Below are 18,942 nucleotides of genomic sequence, written 5' to 3'. Positions count from 1 at the left end.
ATGAAATTTTCCTTTGAATTAACTCGGAGAGATCGCATGGTTCAACCGCTGAAAACTCTGAAATAAAATTATGGAAAAAAACAGTTGCTTCATTATGAATTGCTTCCGCACCCTCCAATATCCTCCTATCGTTTAGAACCATACGGTCTAGACGACTCTTATTTCGCTTCTGATTGATAACTGAATGGAAGAATTTAGAATTTTGATCCCCGTCAATTAACCATTTTTTTTTTTTTTCACAATTTGTCCTAGGCGAGATGCTTCCCTATTCTCCCACACCTGAATCTCCAACTTAGTAGTCAAGTAATCAGCTTCGACGTCCTCAGAAAAAATTGCTTGCAGTTGATTTTCTAAATATTTCATCCTTTCCTCAAGCGCTTTTAACTTGTCTCCCACTCTCCCAAATACATTTTTATTCCATTCACGTAATGTAATTTTAGTTCTCTTAAGGCGAATAGCAAGTTTTAAAAGCCCCGAGGCCGAGTCATTCCTGATCCATGCATCTTTAATGCATGACAAAAACAATCATGCGAGCTCCATATATTCAAGAACCGAAATAGGGTAGTACCATACCGAGAGAAAGACGTATTTGTATACACCACCATAGGGTTATGATCTGAGGATTTTCGACTCAAATATTTGACTTGAGTCGAACCATATAGGTTGGAAAAACCATTATTTATAAGAACATGATCAAACTTAGCCCAACTACGAGCCACCCCTTCATGGCCATTGCACCATGACATTCGCGAGCTTGTATTTGATAAATAAAAGAGACCACAATGATGTAAGAAGTCATTAAATTCCATCATAAGTAACAGAGGTCTTGGATTTTCACCAATTCTTTCAGTATCCATTCAAATAACATTAAAATCACCCAAGACCGACCAAGGAAAATCTGATTGACACTCTTCCAGTTGCGGCCATAACTCTTTTCTTTCAACATAAGAACATTTGGCATAGACAAAACTTACCAAAATTCTTTATCCGTCCTTAAAAAACCACCCAAAAATCTTATGAGTTGTGATTGAAATCACCTCAAAGACATTCATATCCTTCCAAAACAACCACAATTTAGCGCCCTGATTTTCATTAGATATAAAATGGTGATAATTCAAAAAATTACCCAACATTACCATATGCTCCTCGGCCACAAAAGGTTCTGAAATAGCAAACAACTCAACATTAAATTTTTTGATTAACTTCTTCAACCTACCTCTAGACCTACCTAACCCCCTGATATTCCAGAAAAAAATTGTATCCGTCATAAATTTAATTTATGTGGTCGGATGAGAACCCTATGAGATTTCCTCACATAATTTTTTACGGAAATCCATCCCAGCCCTGTATCAGACTCACACATTTTTTCTTTACCCTTTAAAACTGATATTTCACTTTTCTCCCTCTTGGATGAATAACCCCGAGCCAATTCCTTCTAATGCAAACTTTGGTCCACACCTTCAGTCAGTTTAAAACTATCCACATGATCTACTTCCTTTTGAGATATAGGTTCATCATTTGAAACTCGAGGATCATCATCACACCTGACTTCCTCACACTCCCCTTTATTCCTCTCTGTTGAACCTTCATTCCCATTATTTTCCAATCCTCTCTGTGGTATATCAGAGTTTTGCCTTGCATGATCCCCTTTTCCTTGAACCACAGGAATTTTCGCTATTTCAGGGCCCTTATCATTAATCTGCTTCGTCATATGCACATTACTAGTTCCTGCTTCTTGCACCACCTTTTTTGCCCATTTATTTACGTCGATATCAGTTTCTATTACACTGTCATTAGTCTTTGGTTTTTATATCTTTTTTTCTTTATATTTTTCATCCTCCCTTCGCTTCTATCCTACCCTGCAAACAATCAAGGTATGTCCTTACCTGCAACATTTAGAGCATAAAAACTCATCTTTTTATATTTGGCCTCTTGCCAAATACATTGTTTCGGAGATAAAACAAGAGGAAATCCCTTTACCGGCTCCATTGTTAGGTCAACTTCCACGCAAATACATGCCCTTAATGCTTTCGCACGGTTGATTGTTGCATTATCAGTTCCAAGATAACTACCAAAACGAGTCGCTATTATTTGGAGAAAATCCGTTCAATAACTCCGGTAAGAAAATCCATTCAGGAACCAATGGAGATTCTTTTTTGGTATCAAAATCCTTCGTCCACTTGAACAACTGAAAAGAATTGCCTTCCATAGTTCTACCTTCCCTTGCCCAACCATGCAGAAAGTCACGTTTGTTTTTCATGTGAATTAAGACGTGATAATCATCCATAACACTGATTGTTGGAATTTCCATCAAACCCCACGTTTTCGCAATCGATAACCGAATTTTATCAATAGATGGTCGATTCCTCAAAAATTTCATTACTAATGCAAAACGAAATTCTTCCTCAACGTTAACCATCTCTACTTCTAAGAAAATAAATCTCAATTCCCCATTGATACTAACGGGCAATCTCATAGGAATTTTGAACGCAGGCATCTTCGCTTTTTTACTCACAACTTGCGCATATGACTGCACCCCAGGACTTTCCTGGACGGCATTCCTCGCCGACGGTGCAATCGTCGACGGGGGACGACACTGGATTGCAATATACTGAAATTAAAGTTAAACTTTTCTAGTTATAAAAGAGACTGGCCCACATTGTTTGGCAACTCCCTGAGTAGCGACGGCGTGCAATTTCCTCTCTCCTCGACGGTGACGGCTCGCAATTTTGTCACAAATCATTGTTCTGTGTTACCCCTCGTGTGTCTCCCCAAAGATAGCGGCAAAGAGTGTTTGTCGAAGGAGAGTGGTGTCACGGCTTGTTGCTGCCGCTGTGCAGGGGCAGGGGCGGAGGCCACGCACAGATCTGGATTTACCATGGCTCCGATCGGACGACGGAGAAAAAAACGTCAGCGACAAGGCCACATTGGTTTTGCCAAAGAAGCTCTTTGAAGGCGGTAATGTTTTCGGCTTTGTTATTTTAAAGATCAATGAGGAACTTTTGAAGCAATAAGCGATGGGCGGCGAATCGGCGACCGCGATTGTGAAGGCGTGAGCGGTGAGCAATGGGCGACAATGGATTAACCTTGCACGAAATAGTGACGGGAAGAAGAGCATAGGAAGACTTGGGAAGCTGACAGGAGGCGTTTGACGTAGGCGGCGTACCAGCAGACCCGGGCAGAGAGGTGCCAGGGGGCGGGATGGTGCCGTTGCTGAAGGCGGAGCTTTTGAGGTAGTTTCTGCCGCTGGCGGCGGCGAAGATGGAAGCTGGTCCTAGAGGATAAAGGAGTCGCAGGTGAGGATTTCCTATTACGGTGGGGAAACAGAAGAGAAGCCAAAGATGAAGACTTTACCAGGCAAGCCAAAAACCAAGAGCTGACCGTGAAGTTTCCAAAGAAAAAGACCGAAGGATCCAAGTAAATCAGACACAATATCAGGAAGACGTCGTCGCTGGAGGAGAGTCGTCGTCGCCGAAGGGGGAAGGTCGTTGTTGCCGGAGAAGGAAAGTCATTGTCGTGGCCAACCCTAGTCCTAACTCAACATAATAATAAACATTTTGTAGTGTTATAATCACTAGGTAATTGTTCACACATATTTTTCAAAAAAAATTAATACAGTAACATAATATTTTTCTTTGTTATTATGATATCAACTCAACCAATTGATATCATCATAACAAAAGAAATTATGTTACTATATTAATTTTTTTGAAAATATGTGTGAACAAATACCTAGTAATTATAACACTACAAAATGTTTATTATATGTAATTTTCATAAAAAATTAATGACTAAACACATAATAAAACTAAAAAAATATAGTTCAATATATACAAGTTTAAGGAACTTATCAAACATAATGTTAAAAAAAAGATAAACTAAAATTTCAAAATTCATTGTTTATAAAGTAAAATTATAAAATGGGATGTTAGTTCTTTTGTATGTAAAATATGAATGCTAAATGCATAAAGAAAGCTCAAATTTATATTAATTGGTTTACCATTGTTTGTGACAATTCACTTGACTTTTCTTGATTTTATTCAAGTTGTTTTGTTATTAAATATGATTTTCAATAAAATCCAAAAAGTAAGGCACAAATTGACCAACCGTTTGATCTAAATCAAATTTTTAAAATTATATTTTATTCGCTAAAGATATATTTAGTCATTTAATTTTTGTGAAATGTATATAGCAAATATTTTGTAACAATATAATTATTTACGTATTTTTTTAATTATATGCATTATTATTTTTAAATTTTTTTAAATAATAATTTAATTATGTTGTCATGCTCATTTCAATCGAGTGACTTGGCTTATTCATTGAGTGTTCAATTCACTAATAAGTTTAATTTTCAAAATATATTGTAATTAATTGGTCAACTTTTCTAACTTAATTTATTAAATTAATCTCAATTTCTTAATTTATCTTATCAAAATTGAGTGGAAGGGTAAATTTGTCATTTTATTAAGGATAAATTTAATTTGTTTTTTCATTAAACTTAATAGTTCATTAATGGTCAATTAATGGAAGGTTCATTTTGTTATAAAAGTAAATATCAGGAAGTTTTGTCGTTGTTATCGAAAACTCAAGGAGTGTTATTTTCTAAAAAGTGTGGGGGTGTAACTAGATTTACCCTTAAAATTATTCTTATGATAGTCCTTTATAGTTTGGATGCTAACTCCTACAATAATTGAAATTTTGTATGTTGTAGATTAAGTTATGTGCTTTGCATGTTGTAAAAACAAAATGAAATAAAAAGACAAAAAAAAAGTAATAGGAAAAATAATTAGTTTGTCACTCAAAGAAAGACCATTATCCTTAAGATTGTAATAGAAAGAGAAGATAAAAATTTCAAAACGTCACTAAAAAACATTAACATTAGAAAATAAGTATCTATACAGAATAATAGTTATTGAAATCAAGAAGGAAGAAGACGAGAAGGAAAAAATGAGTTTTTTATATATATTCTTTCACAAAGCCATGTTAAAACAAAATCTCTGCCTATTTAGAAAAAAAACATTTTAAAAATCATATCTAACTCATGTTCATGTTAATAATTTTTAGCTAAATACAAAATTAAAAATTACAAAATAACCAGAACCCATGAGGAGTTTGAGAACTTTTAAAACTTCTCTAACAATCCGCCACAAGGTCTAGAACTCAAAAAAAGAAAAATAATTAATAATGTACGTGAAAATAATAAACAAAATAATAATATGTTATAGGCATAGGTGTCTAAATAAAACCATGCTTGGTGACATTCATTTTAATTTATAGAAACCATAATTGACTAGGTCTAGTATTAAGTCATTTGGCTAAAAAATTCAACAACGTTACTGCCTGAAAATTGAACGATCTTCAGAAACGCTCCTTAATTGATTACGACCACCTGAAAAAAGAAAGTAAGGATGACTTGGAGTGTAATCCGGGGAATCACTTTGATGCCTAAAGGACTAATGAGAGGCTATGAATTGCAACAGTAGAAAGAAGTGGATATGAATGAGATACTTACCTATTCTCCAAGTCCTTTTTTATAGTGGTGGAGGTTGATCCTCCATCAATCCGGTCATTAATGAGCATTATTGTGTTTAAGGAGGTTTTATAGGTTTTATGGACATTTATGTGGAGGTTTTGTAACCATCCCTCTCATCAATGAGTATACTAAAGTCTACCCATCGGTTATGCAAGGAGGTTTAATGGTGGAATCAAAATCGTTCCTCCTTTTTAGGGAAGATAGTTTGAGGTATTTTGAGGTATATCTGTCGCCCCCCCCCCCCCCTCTAGTTTCAAATTTTTGAAGCTTGTTTCCAATGTTCGAAGACTTTAAACACTACCAAGTCTTTTTTTTTTTACCCGCTGTTATTGGTTCAGCCAAGCCGTTCTAGCTTCTGCCGAGCCGCATACTTCACTTATTTTACAACGTGCTTAACTCATTTAAGTCGTCGCCAGATCCTGCCGAGCCATCTGCTCAGCTCGGCCCATGCCTCTATCGACTCATCCAAGCCGAAGAGACCACTTCCAAACCGTATTATTGGCTCGCCACGTACCTCTACGGCTCGGACAAGCCGAGGAGGCTTCTGCCGAGCCGTATGTCTGGCTTACCTCGTGCCTCTATTGGCTTATCAAAGCTAAATGGGTTCTTGCCGAGTCATCCTATTGGCTTGCCCCGTGCCTTCATCGGCTTATCCAAGCCGAGTGAGCTCTTACGGAGCTGTATGATCGGCTTGCCACATGCCACTCATCCAAACTGAATGGGTTCTCACTAAGACATGTGATCAACTTGACATTTCCTCTATTGGCTCAACTGAGCCAAATAGGCTTATATCAAGCCATTTTTTGGCAGTTGTTTGACGGAATCATTGGTGTGATCTGAACAGCTATTCAGTTTTTTTTAACGAGCCGAGCAGCCCCTTTATGGAATTTTAACCATCCAAGCAGCCTTTTTTTTTTAGATTTCAACTATCCGAGCAACCTTTATTTGCATTTCAACCATCCGAGCAGCCCTTTTGTTGTATTTCAACAGTCTGAGTAGCCCTTTTATTTGGATTTAAACAATCTGAGCAATCCTTTTATTGAATTTCAACAATCCGAGCAGCTCTTTGGTTGGATTTTCACCAACTTAGCTAAACTAATCTTTAAGGCCTCATGAGTCATGCTCATCAATTGGGCCAATTCTTCAGGTCTCATAAGCTATGCTCATCTTTTGGGTTGATTCTTTAGGCCCCATGAGTTATGCTCATCAGTTGGGCTAATTCTTCAAGCCTCATAAGCAATGTTCATCTGTTGGGCTGGTTCTTTAAGCCTTATAAGTTGTGCTCATCATTTGGGTCGGTTCTTCAGACCTCATGAGTTGTGCTCATCAGTTGAGTTAATTCTTTATGCCTTATGATGTATGCTCATCAGCTGAGCTGGTTCTTCAAGCCTCATAAGTTGTGCTCATCAGTTGGGCTGATTCTTCAGGCCTTATGAGCAATGCTCATCACTCAGGTCAGTTCTTCAAACTTCATGAGTTGTGCTCATCAGTTAGACCGATTCTTCAGGCCTCATGAGTTGTGATCATCAATTAGGCTAGTTCTTTGTGATTCAAAACTCTCTGGGATTCGCACCTGTTTGAGATTCAAACCTATTTTTGGATTCGCACTTGTTTGATACTCGCACCTTATTGTGATTTGTGCCACAGGTTCACTTTCATGCCAACTTTGTTTTATGAAAGGGCCTTCTTCATTCATTCTTTTCCTTATCTCCAATGGAAGTCTCTAGCACCCACCTAGGTACGCCCTTTTTCCCCTTTCATCTTTATCTTGTGTTCTTTTGCTCAACTACATGTTGTTTTTCTTGTATGCATCACTTTTTTTCCCTAACTTTTGGCATTTTCCTCACATGTTCTTCACACGTTCTTCACATGTTCTTCGCGTGTTCTTCAAAAGTTTACTGAAGGTTTTTTTTTTTTTTTTTTTTTGTCTATAGTCAATCAGAGTAAAAGTTGTTTTCGTGTGCCTTCTTTTAGGAATCCCACGCTTGCTTGGGATAGACCCCTCTGAAGCCCAGTTTCAACAATAGTTAGCATAAGTAACGCTAGGCCCCGCCTTAAGTATGAGGATTTATTAGACCTGCGTCATTCGTATTTCATTCCAGACAATATCTATCTTAGGTTGCTATGTAGCTCATAATCGGCCCTTCAATCCGGTTCAAACAAGGTTTGTTTATATGTTAATTATTTCGATACTGAGCTTAGGTTACCCTTTCATCCATTTATATCTTGTGCTTCGATTTTATAACCTATCTCCTTGTCAATTGGCCCCCAAATCATACCTTACCAAGGTATGCTTCGCTACTCTCCTCATCTGAAAGGGCTACCATCCTTCAATTGCATTATTTCGGTCCTGCCATCATTTATTAGTAAGCACTCTATAAAGAAGGAGGAGTTTTATTTCAACTACCTCCTAGAGTTCAGTTGTTTACCCCTGATAATTCGTCTATCCATGACTAGAAGCATAAGTTCTTCTTTGCATCTAGGGAGCTTAACTTCCATGGGCCCCGCATTTGGTCAACCCCTCTTGATGGTGATATATTTTATCCTATCTTCCTTTTTGTCTTTTTATTCATCCTGTTATACATCTAACTCTACCTACCTTTTGAGTCCGACAGCGCTACATGCTCCCTTCTTTGTCTCCCATGGAGCAAGCCATCCTTGAGGAGCTCCAAGCCCCAGCCCAAGAAGGAATTATTCCTTATTCTAAGCTGCTTAGAGATCAAAACCTTATACAATGTAACTTTAGTCATGTTCCATCTAGTCCTTACCTTTCATTTCCGTAAACTTTGCAATTTTATAATCTTTGTGCATTCATCATTTCTCATGCCTTATTTTTTTAGGCATAGACCAGAGTCGCCTCGAGGACATGCTCACAAAAAAGAAAAGAAAAGGGTCAGCAAGACAAAGACTTCACTGGGCAAATCTTCCCAGATGGAAGATGCACCTAGGACCACTAATGAAGCCCTTGCTCCACCACCTTCACCAGCTCCACCTGAAGGGTCAGGTTTACATGACTCGGTGGTTTTTGGTACGGTCCTCTGACGTGTTGTACTATTGGAGGATTCTTACAAGCTGAAGATGATGCTCCCAATATCCCTTACTTTAGCTACCTACCATACCGCTTATCAAGTGTGTTTTTGGGTTTTACGTGTTTGTGCACTCCATTTTACTAATACTTTTTTTTTTCAGCTGGCATCCATGAATCTTACTTTGGAAGACAAAGCAAGTGAAATGTATCGGGGTTCAATGGACTTGTGGTAGCAAGACCTAATGTTACAAGAACAGCTAAATTCCAATGCTACCCGAGAGAAATCTCTCAAAGAAGAGATCACCCATATCTGAAGTGTAGAGATCCCGGTTGATGATAATGCTGCTATTGATTATGCTCTTTCTGATTTCCATAACTCCGATAGTCTTTTGCAAAACAAAGGGAAATTCATCATCCAATCGTACCGAGGGGGCTTTTAGAGATGTCAAGAACAATTCAAAACAAAGTATCCCAACATTAACACAACTAGTATCTGTTCAGTTGGCTACAACAATGAAAGCCCTCCATCAGGAGAAGAGGATGAGGAGGATGACGATGAAGATAGAAAATCTAGGAATTAAAACTTTTTTCGGGTTATTTATTAATCATGTAATTGCTTTTAAAAGCATACAATTATAATAATATTTTTTCTATAAATTCAAATTCTACATGTTCTTAATCGCATTCTCCTCTATATCTTTCAATATGTATGCCCCTGGTTTGATCTCCATTACTATCTAATATGGCCTTTCCCAATTGGGCTTCAGTTTGTTTAGCTCTAATTCGGAAGGATTATTCCACACTTTCCTTAACACAAATCTCCTAGCTTGAAAATCCATGCTTTGACTTGGGCATTGTAATATTTGGCCACCCTTTGTTGGTATGCCGCAACCTTGATTTGGGCTTGATTCTATTTTTCTTCCAGTAAATCTAACTCTGCTCTCAACTCTTCACTGTTCACTTCTTCACTAAAATGTTGTCTCTGCCAAGAAGGGATTCCTATCTCTGCAAGGATGACCGCTTCTACTCCGAAGTCAAGTTGGAAAGAAGTTTCTCCTGTAGTCGTTCGCCGGGTTGTGTGGTATGCCCATATGATTGAAAGGAGTTCCTCCACCCACCTACCTTGCGCTGACTCCAGGTGTGTCTTTAGGTTGTGCAAAATTGTTCTATTCATATTTTTCACATGCCCATTGCCTTGTGGATGTGCTACAGATGCAAAAAGTAATTTTACGCCAAGGTCGGCATAAAAGGTTTTGAAACAACTATTGTAAAATTGCCTTCCATGGCCAGCCACTATGGCCCAAGGTACTACATATCTACATATGACTGAAGTCCAAATGAACTTGGTGATGTTCCGTTCTATTATATGGGACATAACTTCAACCTCTACCCATTTGGCGAAATAATCAATGGCAACCAGCAAGAACTTCTGTTACCCAACTGCTTATAGTAATGGCCTTAGTATGTCTAGTCCCCATTGAGAGAAGGGACATGAATTGGTTAAGGGAGATAATGTGCTAGCAATTAAGTGAGGTATATTGGCACATTTTTTACATCTATCACATCGTTTCACCAGCTCTATCACGTGTTTTCTCATAATGAGCCAATAATACCCTTATCGTAGAGCCTTGTGAGCTAAAGCACTGCTAGCCAGATGGTTACCGCAAATCCCTTCATGAATTTCTCTCAATATATACTCTCCTTCTTTGCTACCCAAGCACCATAAATATGGCAACATCAAAGATTGCCTGTACAACTCATTGTCTATGATTATGTACCTGGATGCCTTCCTCCTTATCTTCATATACTACTTCTTGTTATTAGATAAAGACCATCCCGAGGGTACATATCAGGATGGCCCTCCAATCTTCTTCATTCTATTTTATTGTTCTTATATTAACCCGAGTCTTCTCATAGATTGGCTTCTCTATTCACTCCAAGTAAACAACATTTTCCCAATCTGGTTTTGAAGCTAAAGCTAGCTTTTCTAGTGCATCAACTTTTGAATTTGCTACCCGAGGAATGTTTTTTATTGTAAATTCAGAGAATGTCTAGATATACCCTTGTGCCTTTTCCAGATAATTATTCATTTTTTGATCTCTGGCTTCGAATTCACTCTTCACATGTTCAAACACAAGTTGGGAATCACTCGAGACCCAAAGCCTTTTTACTTTGAGGGACATTGAAAGTCGTAGTCCTGCCAATAAGGCTTTATACTCCGCATCATTATTGGTCATTGTGAACTCCAACCACAATGCATATTGCACTTCATATCCATCCACGACTGTAAGGATTAATCTTGTACCTCCTCGTGTACCGTTTGAGGATGCATCCATATGTAGCATCCAAACTTTCAGCTCTTCTAAATTTTCATGAATAAGCTCAACCACAAAATTAGCTAAGACTTAAGCTTTAATTGTTGATCTTGGCTTGTAGTGGATATCGAATTCTCCCAATTCAATCGACCACTTCACCATCCTTCCTAAGGTCTCCGGCCACAGAAGGATTTGCCTTAGTGGTATGCTGGTCACCACAATTACCTTGTATGCCTGAAAGAAGGGTTTTAACCTTCTAATTGCATAGATGATTGCAAAAGCAGCCTTTTATATTATTATACAGTTCATCTCTGCTCCACACAATACCTTGCTTGTATAACATATGGGCTTGTGCAGCCTACCTTCCTCCCCAACTAAGACTACACTTATCGTGCATCGAGTAGAAGCCAAGTACAAGTATATATAGATCTTCTCCAATTCTTGCTGATGTCAAAAGGGGTGGAGAACTGAGGTATTTTTTGATCTGTTTGAAGGCTTTACCTGGCTCTTCTCCCCATTTAAACCTTCCCACCTTTCACAATGCTTTGAAGAATGGCGAGCACTTATCCCCTAAATAGGAGACAAACCTACTCAGCGAGGCAATTCTCCTTGTTAACACTTGGACTTCCTGCTTCATCTAAGTAGCCCACATCTCCATCAAGGCTCGTATCTTATTAGGGTTAGCTTCTGTTCCCCTGTGGGTTACCATAAACCCTAAAAACTTCCCTGTAGACACGTTAAATACACATTTGGCTGGGTTTAGTCTCATTTTGTTCCTACATAATAATTCAAGTGCTCCACTCAAATCCTTGCCATGCTCCTCCGCTTTTAGGTATTTTACTATCATGTCATCTACATAAGCCTCCATGGTATTCCCCAGAAGATTTTTGAATATTTTGTTCACCAACCTCTAGTAAGTTGCTCCGGCATTTTTTAATCCAAACGAAATTACTCTATAGCAATATAGCCTTCTTTCAATGATGAATATAGTCTTCTCTTCATCCTTGGTTGCATACAAATTTGGTTATAACATGAGTACGCATCCATGAAGCTTAAAAGCTCATGCCCGGATGTGGAGTCCACCAATTGGTCAATTTGTGGAAGAGGAAAAATGTCTTTGGGACACGCCTTGTTCAAATATGTAAAATCGTTGCAGGTCTGCCACTTCCCATTTGACTTCTTCACTTGGACTACATTGTTAAGCCGCTTTAGATAGTTAACCTCCCTAATGAAATTAGCTTTTAAAAGCTTGTTTACCTCCTCATCAATTATCTTGACTCGTTCTAGAGCGAAAATTCTCTTCTTCTACTTCATGAGACAATGGTTTGGATCCACCTGTAATCTATGATCAATGACTGCAGGGTTGATTCCTAGCATATAATATGCACATTAGGCAAAAAAATTTGTGTATATTTTCCCAATTCCCAATCTAAACGCACCTATCTTGGTTGCCTTTTATCGAAATACTGATCAAGTCTTCATCTAGCATGTTGATCTGCAGGTACTCACATCTTACCTCCAGATCTTCTATTGCTAAGGTATCCCATCCCTCTGTCTTTCCTTTCAGTGCCATCATATAATAGTCGTATGTCACCATCAAATCTCCTTTTACTACTTTGACCGCGTTTGGGGTAGGAAACTTGACTTTAGATAATAATTGGAGGTCACAGCTTAGGTTGCATTAAGTGTTGGACAACCTACTATTATGTTGTAGACAGAGGGGTGATCAACCACTAGAAAGACTTTCATAAAAGCAACTTGTTGTGGAGGTGTCCCCAGAGCCAACGGGAGTGTAATCGTGCCTAATGGATGGACTACATCTCCCCCAAATTTCACCAAGGGTGTGGAAATAGATTTCAAAGGCTCCCTTACAAGTTTCAGCTTTTGTAGTACCGACCAAAAGATTATGTCGGTTGAACTTCCGTTATCAATTAGTCCTTACCCGATAATTGGCAATGAGTAATGATGCCACCAAGGCATCAACATGAGATTGTAGCACGCCTTCTTCATCTTCTTTGGTGAGGGTGATGGTCTCCTCCTGCTTCTGCTTTTTATGATTATGCTTTTGTTCTTCCATCAGGAGCACCTACGTTGCATACCTCTTCCAGGCACCTCTACTATCTCCCCTGCTAGCTGGTCCCCTAAAGATCACAGCAATCTCTCCTACAATCTAATCTTTCTTTTGTTCATCCTCTAGTTTTTTATGATCATGAGCTTTTGTTCAGTTGTCACCTCTTTTAAAGAACCTTGATAACTACCCCTTTCTTATTAGGGTCTGAAAAGGAAGGTGTATTCCCAAAGGGGGGGTGAATTGGGAATTTAAAATTTCTTTATACCCTCTTTAATTAATTCTTTTTTAACTCTTTTTGGTTTCAGCAAACATAGATACAAAGTTGGTTTACAATCACAAGTTCAGTGGAAAATTAATTTAGTTATAAACCTTTATGAATGAGAGTTCTAACTTGAATACTTCTTTCATCAATTTAGTTCAACCAACCAAGATTCCTAAAACAAGATTCACAGTATAGAATGAATTCAGCAATGCTTCCAAGATTTAGCAATTGAGTAACTCAAAGTAGAGTTTAAGAATGTAGCTGATAAAAACTTTGTATTAGTGAACTTAATTTCTCAATATTAAGCACAATGTAAATTTCCAACACTCTTCCAAAAACTCAAAATTTAAATAAACTTTCAATCAATGAGTCTTGGGAGTTAACTAATCAAAGTACTCCCTTATGGTTTCTGTAATAAATATTTATCAACCAATGTACTCCCTTTCTGGTTTCCGCAATCCCAAAGTCAAATAAATTTTCAATTTATTTATATTTCAATCCACGTAGTTTATATGAATAGAAAAATTAAATTCCAACCATGCAGTTTATATGTGCTGAAAATTAAGAGTAGGGAAGAGAGTGAGACGCGAGTTTTACGAGGTACGGCTATACCCGCCTACATCCTCGCCTTAAGCAAACACACCCAAGGATTCCACTATACCACTTATTTACGGGTAGGAGCAAACTTACACACTCCTTTGACGGGCAAAAGCAGCCTTACAATCTCTCCTTCAATAAGCTAGAGTTTGCCTCTCCAAACGATACCCCATGCTTGGTCCAACAACGATTCAAAGACCTGAACCGTTTACAAAAAAAATAAAAGCAAATTTGGTGTACAAAGACATTCTCAACAAGAGTTGATTAGTACAACAATTAAGCACTACAATATACTTCAATTCAAAATAATAATTGAAAGCATTTGAAGCCTTAGAAGTATATCACCGTGAACTTTCTTTCTAGATTGAAAGAATTCAAAGTAGGTTTAGAAATTTTTTGAGAGATTAACAGCAAAACTCAATAGAGAACTTCAAATAATTTGAGAGCAAGAGAGCTTTAAGAGTTTTGAGAGAAAAAGAGATTGTTTGCTGTGTATTGCTTGGTGTATTGAATCATTAGCCTTGGGGGTATTTATAGATGTTAAAAAAAGAGTATTTCGTGTTCCCCTAGTGATTTGGAGTGTTTTCCAAGTTTTCATAACATTTAGAATTCAAAAATTCAAATTTGGAAACTTCTCGTTATATTTAAAATTTGAAATCTCGAAGAGTCGATCGATTGGGAATAAAGAGCAAGTCGCTTGGATTCATTAAAACATTAAGAATTTCAATCTCAGCAAGGAGTCAGTTGACTGGGAACAATGAGTTAGTCACCTTGGTCCTCTCGGGTTCTCTCAAAATTAGTCTATTTATTTGTCAGTCGCCTGGATTGACTTTGTCAGTCACTTGGATAGACAAAAACTTGATTTTTCATTTTGTTTCCAATTTCTTTTTGCCTTTTTTATTTCCCCAAAATAATTTAAGACTTATGAAAAATATTTTCCGAGATTTTTCAAAACATGGTCTCTATGTCAATGAGTTTCCTAATAAGCTTCAAATTTAATCAAGTTATCGTTTGAATGAAGTACTTACATAGAGACTCTCTTAAGATTTAATTCTATTCTAAGCTTGGAGTCTTCATGCTTGTCATTTGTTTAGTCCATCTTGCCTCTGAGTTTCAATTCTCTAAGCTTCCATCAATTCTCTAAGCTTTCATCAAGGTGTCTTTGGAATATATTCTTTGAGCTTTCAATTCTTTTTCATGTATTCTTGCAATGAGCTTTGTGATAACTTTGAACTTGAGCTTAAAAACCTGATTCTTGAAGTATCATTACTTTCAACAAAACATATTAAATTACCTTTTATTTATTATTATCAAAACAAAATTAGTAAGTCATGTTAGGCCAACAGAGCCTCAACTTCATTTTTCCGGTGGACGCATTCTTTCGTGTTATGCCCATGATTCTTGTGGAACTTGTAGAATTTGGATTTGTTTCATTTATATGATGGTGCGTGCATAGGCTCCGGCCACGAAACATAACCTTTTTCCTTGATGTGCATTAGGACATTTTCTTGGGAAATGTTTAGGGGAGTGTAGGACTAGAACTTAGGTGTAGGTTCTAACTCCGTTAAGCTACTTTGCGGTCTACTACTCTCTTGTATTTTCCATACTCTAGCCATTTCTTCTGTATCTTTCAGGCCTTTTATTTTTATGTCAATTCGGCTCCTCTTTGTGTCCATCACCTCTTCTAGGTTGATGTATTTCTAAGATCGTGCCATCAGCTCTCCCATATTGGCTGGGGGTTTCTTACCTAGTGAATTCAAGAAATCCCTTGGCTGACGAGCCATTGTAAGGGCTACTACTGCTACTCTGTGATCTAAGTTTCAAATATCTAGGGTTGCATTCATGAAACGATGCATGAATTTCTTTAATGTTTCCTTTTCTCCTTAAACAAGGCTCATTAGATGAGCCGAAGTTTTTGCTATCCTCCGGTTGCTAATGAAGTGTCCAGTGAACTGCTGGTCCATTTCAAAAAAAAAAAAAAAGATTCGATTGAACTAGGCTTCAAAGTTCAATACTATGCCTTGGCATTCCTTTTCAAAGTGGCTGCAAATGCCCAGCACACAATTGCATCTGGTGTGCCTTGCAATTGCATCAGCACTTTAAAGGTGTCTAAGTGATCAACAGGATTGGACAAGCCATTGTATCCCTCTATGTTTGGCATTTTAAACTTGCTAGTTAGGGGAACATTTATTACCTCTTTAGTGAAAGGGGGATTTGAAGATTTGACTGGGAAACTCCTTGAAGGATGGGTTATTGTGAGCTTCCTTCATCATTTTCTCCAATTAATCATTTTTTTTTTTTTTGAATTTTTCTTCTAGTTCGTGTCATCGTTGTTTATAAATACCCAAGTCATTCGCGTCTTCAACCTTCTTTGCCGGATCAGAAGTCTTATCAATGATTTCTGGTGTGACTGCAACCTTTCCACATGACTCAAGTTCTACTCGGTCAGGGTGGAGAGCTTCTTATGATCCATTTTCAACTATAGGATTATATTGAACATGTCCTCCATCCCTTTCTGAAATTTAAGGAACTCACCTCCCATTATGCTAGAATTGTCAAATGGTGTGGAAAGTATGGATTGGGGTGATTGGTCACCCACAATAGGTTTTGACTTCTAATTGTGTGACGTAGTCATGATCTAGGATTGGAAAATAAAACTCTCAAGAAATTCCCATAGACGATGCCAACTTTTGCTGCCTAAAAATCGAACAATTTTCAAGATCGCTCCTCCTTGATCACAACCACTTGAAAGAGAGAAAGCAAGGATGGCTTGGAGGACCCAGGGTGTACCCCACGGAATCACTCTGATGCCTAAGTAAGGGACTAATGAGAGGCTATGAATTACAACAGTAGAAAGAAGTGGATATGAATGAAATACTTACCTCTTCTCCAAGTCCCTTTTTATAGTGGTGGAGGTTGATCCTCCATCAATCTGGTCATTAATGGGCATTATTGTGTTTGTGGAGGTTTCGTAAGTTTTATGGGCATTTATGTGGGGGTCTTGAATATAGTTTTTTGACTATCCCTCTCATCAATGAGTATATTAAAGTCTGTCCATCGGTTATGCAAGGAGGTTTAATGGTGGAATCGAAACCATCTTACCTTTTGAGGGAAGATATTTTGAGGTATATCAAACAAGTTACACATTTTGCTCAACTATTACACTTGTTCAGGGTTTAGCATTATTAGAGATCATATGTTTGATCTTGAATCTCATTATAGCCTATAGAGAAGAACTAAATTCTAGTCATGGCCTCATGACCACTATTACTAAGTGAGTCCTCTAAAGGCACATGATTTATTTACTTGTGTTGAAATTATTTAGGAAGAAATCTTTCCTTATTGTACTAGAAGCATAATCACCTTGGAAATGGGGAAGAGGTGCTCTCCTATAACAAACTAGTTGTTCTTTTATGAACTATCCATTCAATTCTTATGGGATCTCCGATCTCATAAACGGGGTTGATCTAGTAACCGCTCCCCATTTTTTGTTAAAATGAATTCATTTAATCAAATCAATCATAGCTCAACAATTGCAATGCATAAAAATTGCAAAAATAAATTTTCCATAATAGGTTAAAGTCAAGTCTCTTAATCATTCAGTCTTGATACATGTACTGTATTGTGTTATTAATTTAAATTCCATTTACATCTATGGAGTATGTTATATTTCTTAATTTCTAAGACAATAAGTATATCTTGTAATGTAAAGACATAGCAAGTGCCTCCAAGGAGGAGAACAAGTCTCCTAATACTAGGAACTAGTTTGATTGTGTATGAGAGCCATTCCTAGCTAACTAGGGTGTTGGCTATGGGGTTGAACCAATTTTCCCGGTGTTTGGTGCAACCTAGGTTTCTAAAGGGCTTGTCTAGGGTTGGATTTTTAGGTTTCCCAAAAATATAAAAAATAAATAAGCCATAGCATGCAATAAATTTTACACTTGGAATATCTTTTATCAAAATAACTTTAATAAAACCTTGAATTATATATCCCTTACTTACTTATGATTAATGAATAAGTATCCTAAGACAAACTCAAAAGTAATCTGCACTGCATAAAAATCTTTTTACATCCCAAAAATGTTCATATACAAATTTTAAATTTCAATAAAATATTTTACCATTATTTAAACATATATCTATATGAACTTATAATAATTAATAGTAGTTTAGAGATGAAATTATAAAATATACAATATTATTTAATTGAATTATAAAACCGAAAAAGTTATACATGTGCCCAAAACTATGTATTTAATATAAAGATCTTTAGTCCCATTTAGAGTACATTTCAATTAAAAGCGATCTCACAATATAATAACTCAAAATTACCTCTAGAACAAGCTCATAATTAGAATTGTTTTGTCTAGACTTAAGTTTTCGATCACCGACTCCTCGACTAAATTGTTGGAGCAGTTAATTGTGTTGAAAGATAATGTTTACTTTGAATTCATTGCAAACTAAGCCCTTCTCTCTCAACCTATGCATTTGATAGTTGCAGTTAATAAACAATTAATAATTTTAAATGACAATTAAATAATTTAAGAAAAAATTTTCCACTTATCATGTGCATGAATTTTCTATTTACTTTCTGCAAGATAGGATAGTTCTATTTGTTTACTTATGTAATTATAAAATATTTCCTTTAATTTTTTTTTATTATAGGTGGGTTCAACTCAAGGAGGATCGAATGTCCTTCTTTCCCTCTGCTCGTCTAGTGAATGGTTTCGAAATATCTGTAACAAGACGACATGAAAACTAAGTGATATCATTAGGGCATATTTTTAAACTTTTTAAACAGATATTGTCATATATCCCCATTTTATAAATATGATTTCTATGACTTTTGAATTATTTTAAAATCAAATATCCATGTGTTTTATGTTGATGGTATTCATTTGAAAGTTTTAATCAAAGCATTAATTTTTATTAGCCATATTGAAAAATATTCCTCATTAATATACTTGTATATACCATGGAATTTTGAATTTTATTGAAAAATAAAATAAAATAAATAATACATAATGGCAAAGATAAAGGAGATACAAGAGATTTACATGCCTTAATCATTTACTTTATATACATGGTAGAAGGATTAATAGCACTTTTACTCTATTCTATTAACTCATCTTA

General features: G+C 36.8%; 1 protein-coding gene across 1 annotated transcript in view; it reads left to right on the top strand.

Moving 5' to 3' along the window:
• The window catches only part of LOC131158594 (abietadienol/abietadienal oxidase), a 59,141-nt gene extending 40,520 nt beyond the window's left edge, over positions 1-18,621 (top strand). The window contains exon 9 of the mRNA XM_058113461.1: positions 18,475-18,621. Coding sequence (XP_057969444.1) covers positions 18,475-18,571 — 97 coding nt within the window. The 3' untranslated portion in view covers positions 18,572-18,621. The remainder of the gene's footprint in view (positions 1-18,474) is intronic.
• The last annotated feature ends 321 nt before the right edge of the window (positions 18,622-18,942 follow it).

This window comes from Malania oleifera, chromosome 6, assembly GCF_029873635.1.
Source record: "Malania oleifera isolate guangnan ecotype guangnan chromosome 6, ASM2987363v1, whole genome shotgun sequence".
Taxonomy (NCBI): Eukaryota; Viridiplantae; Streptophyta; class Magnoliopsida; order Santalales; family Ximeniaceae; genus Malania; species Malania oleifera.
The sequence above is the reverse complement of the archived record's forward strand: the minus strand, read 5'-3'. Positions and strand labels throughout refer to the sequence as shown.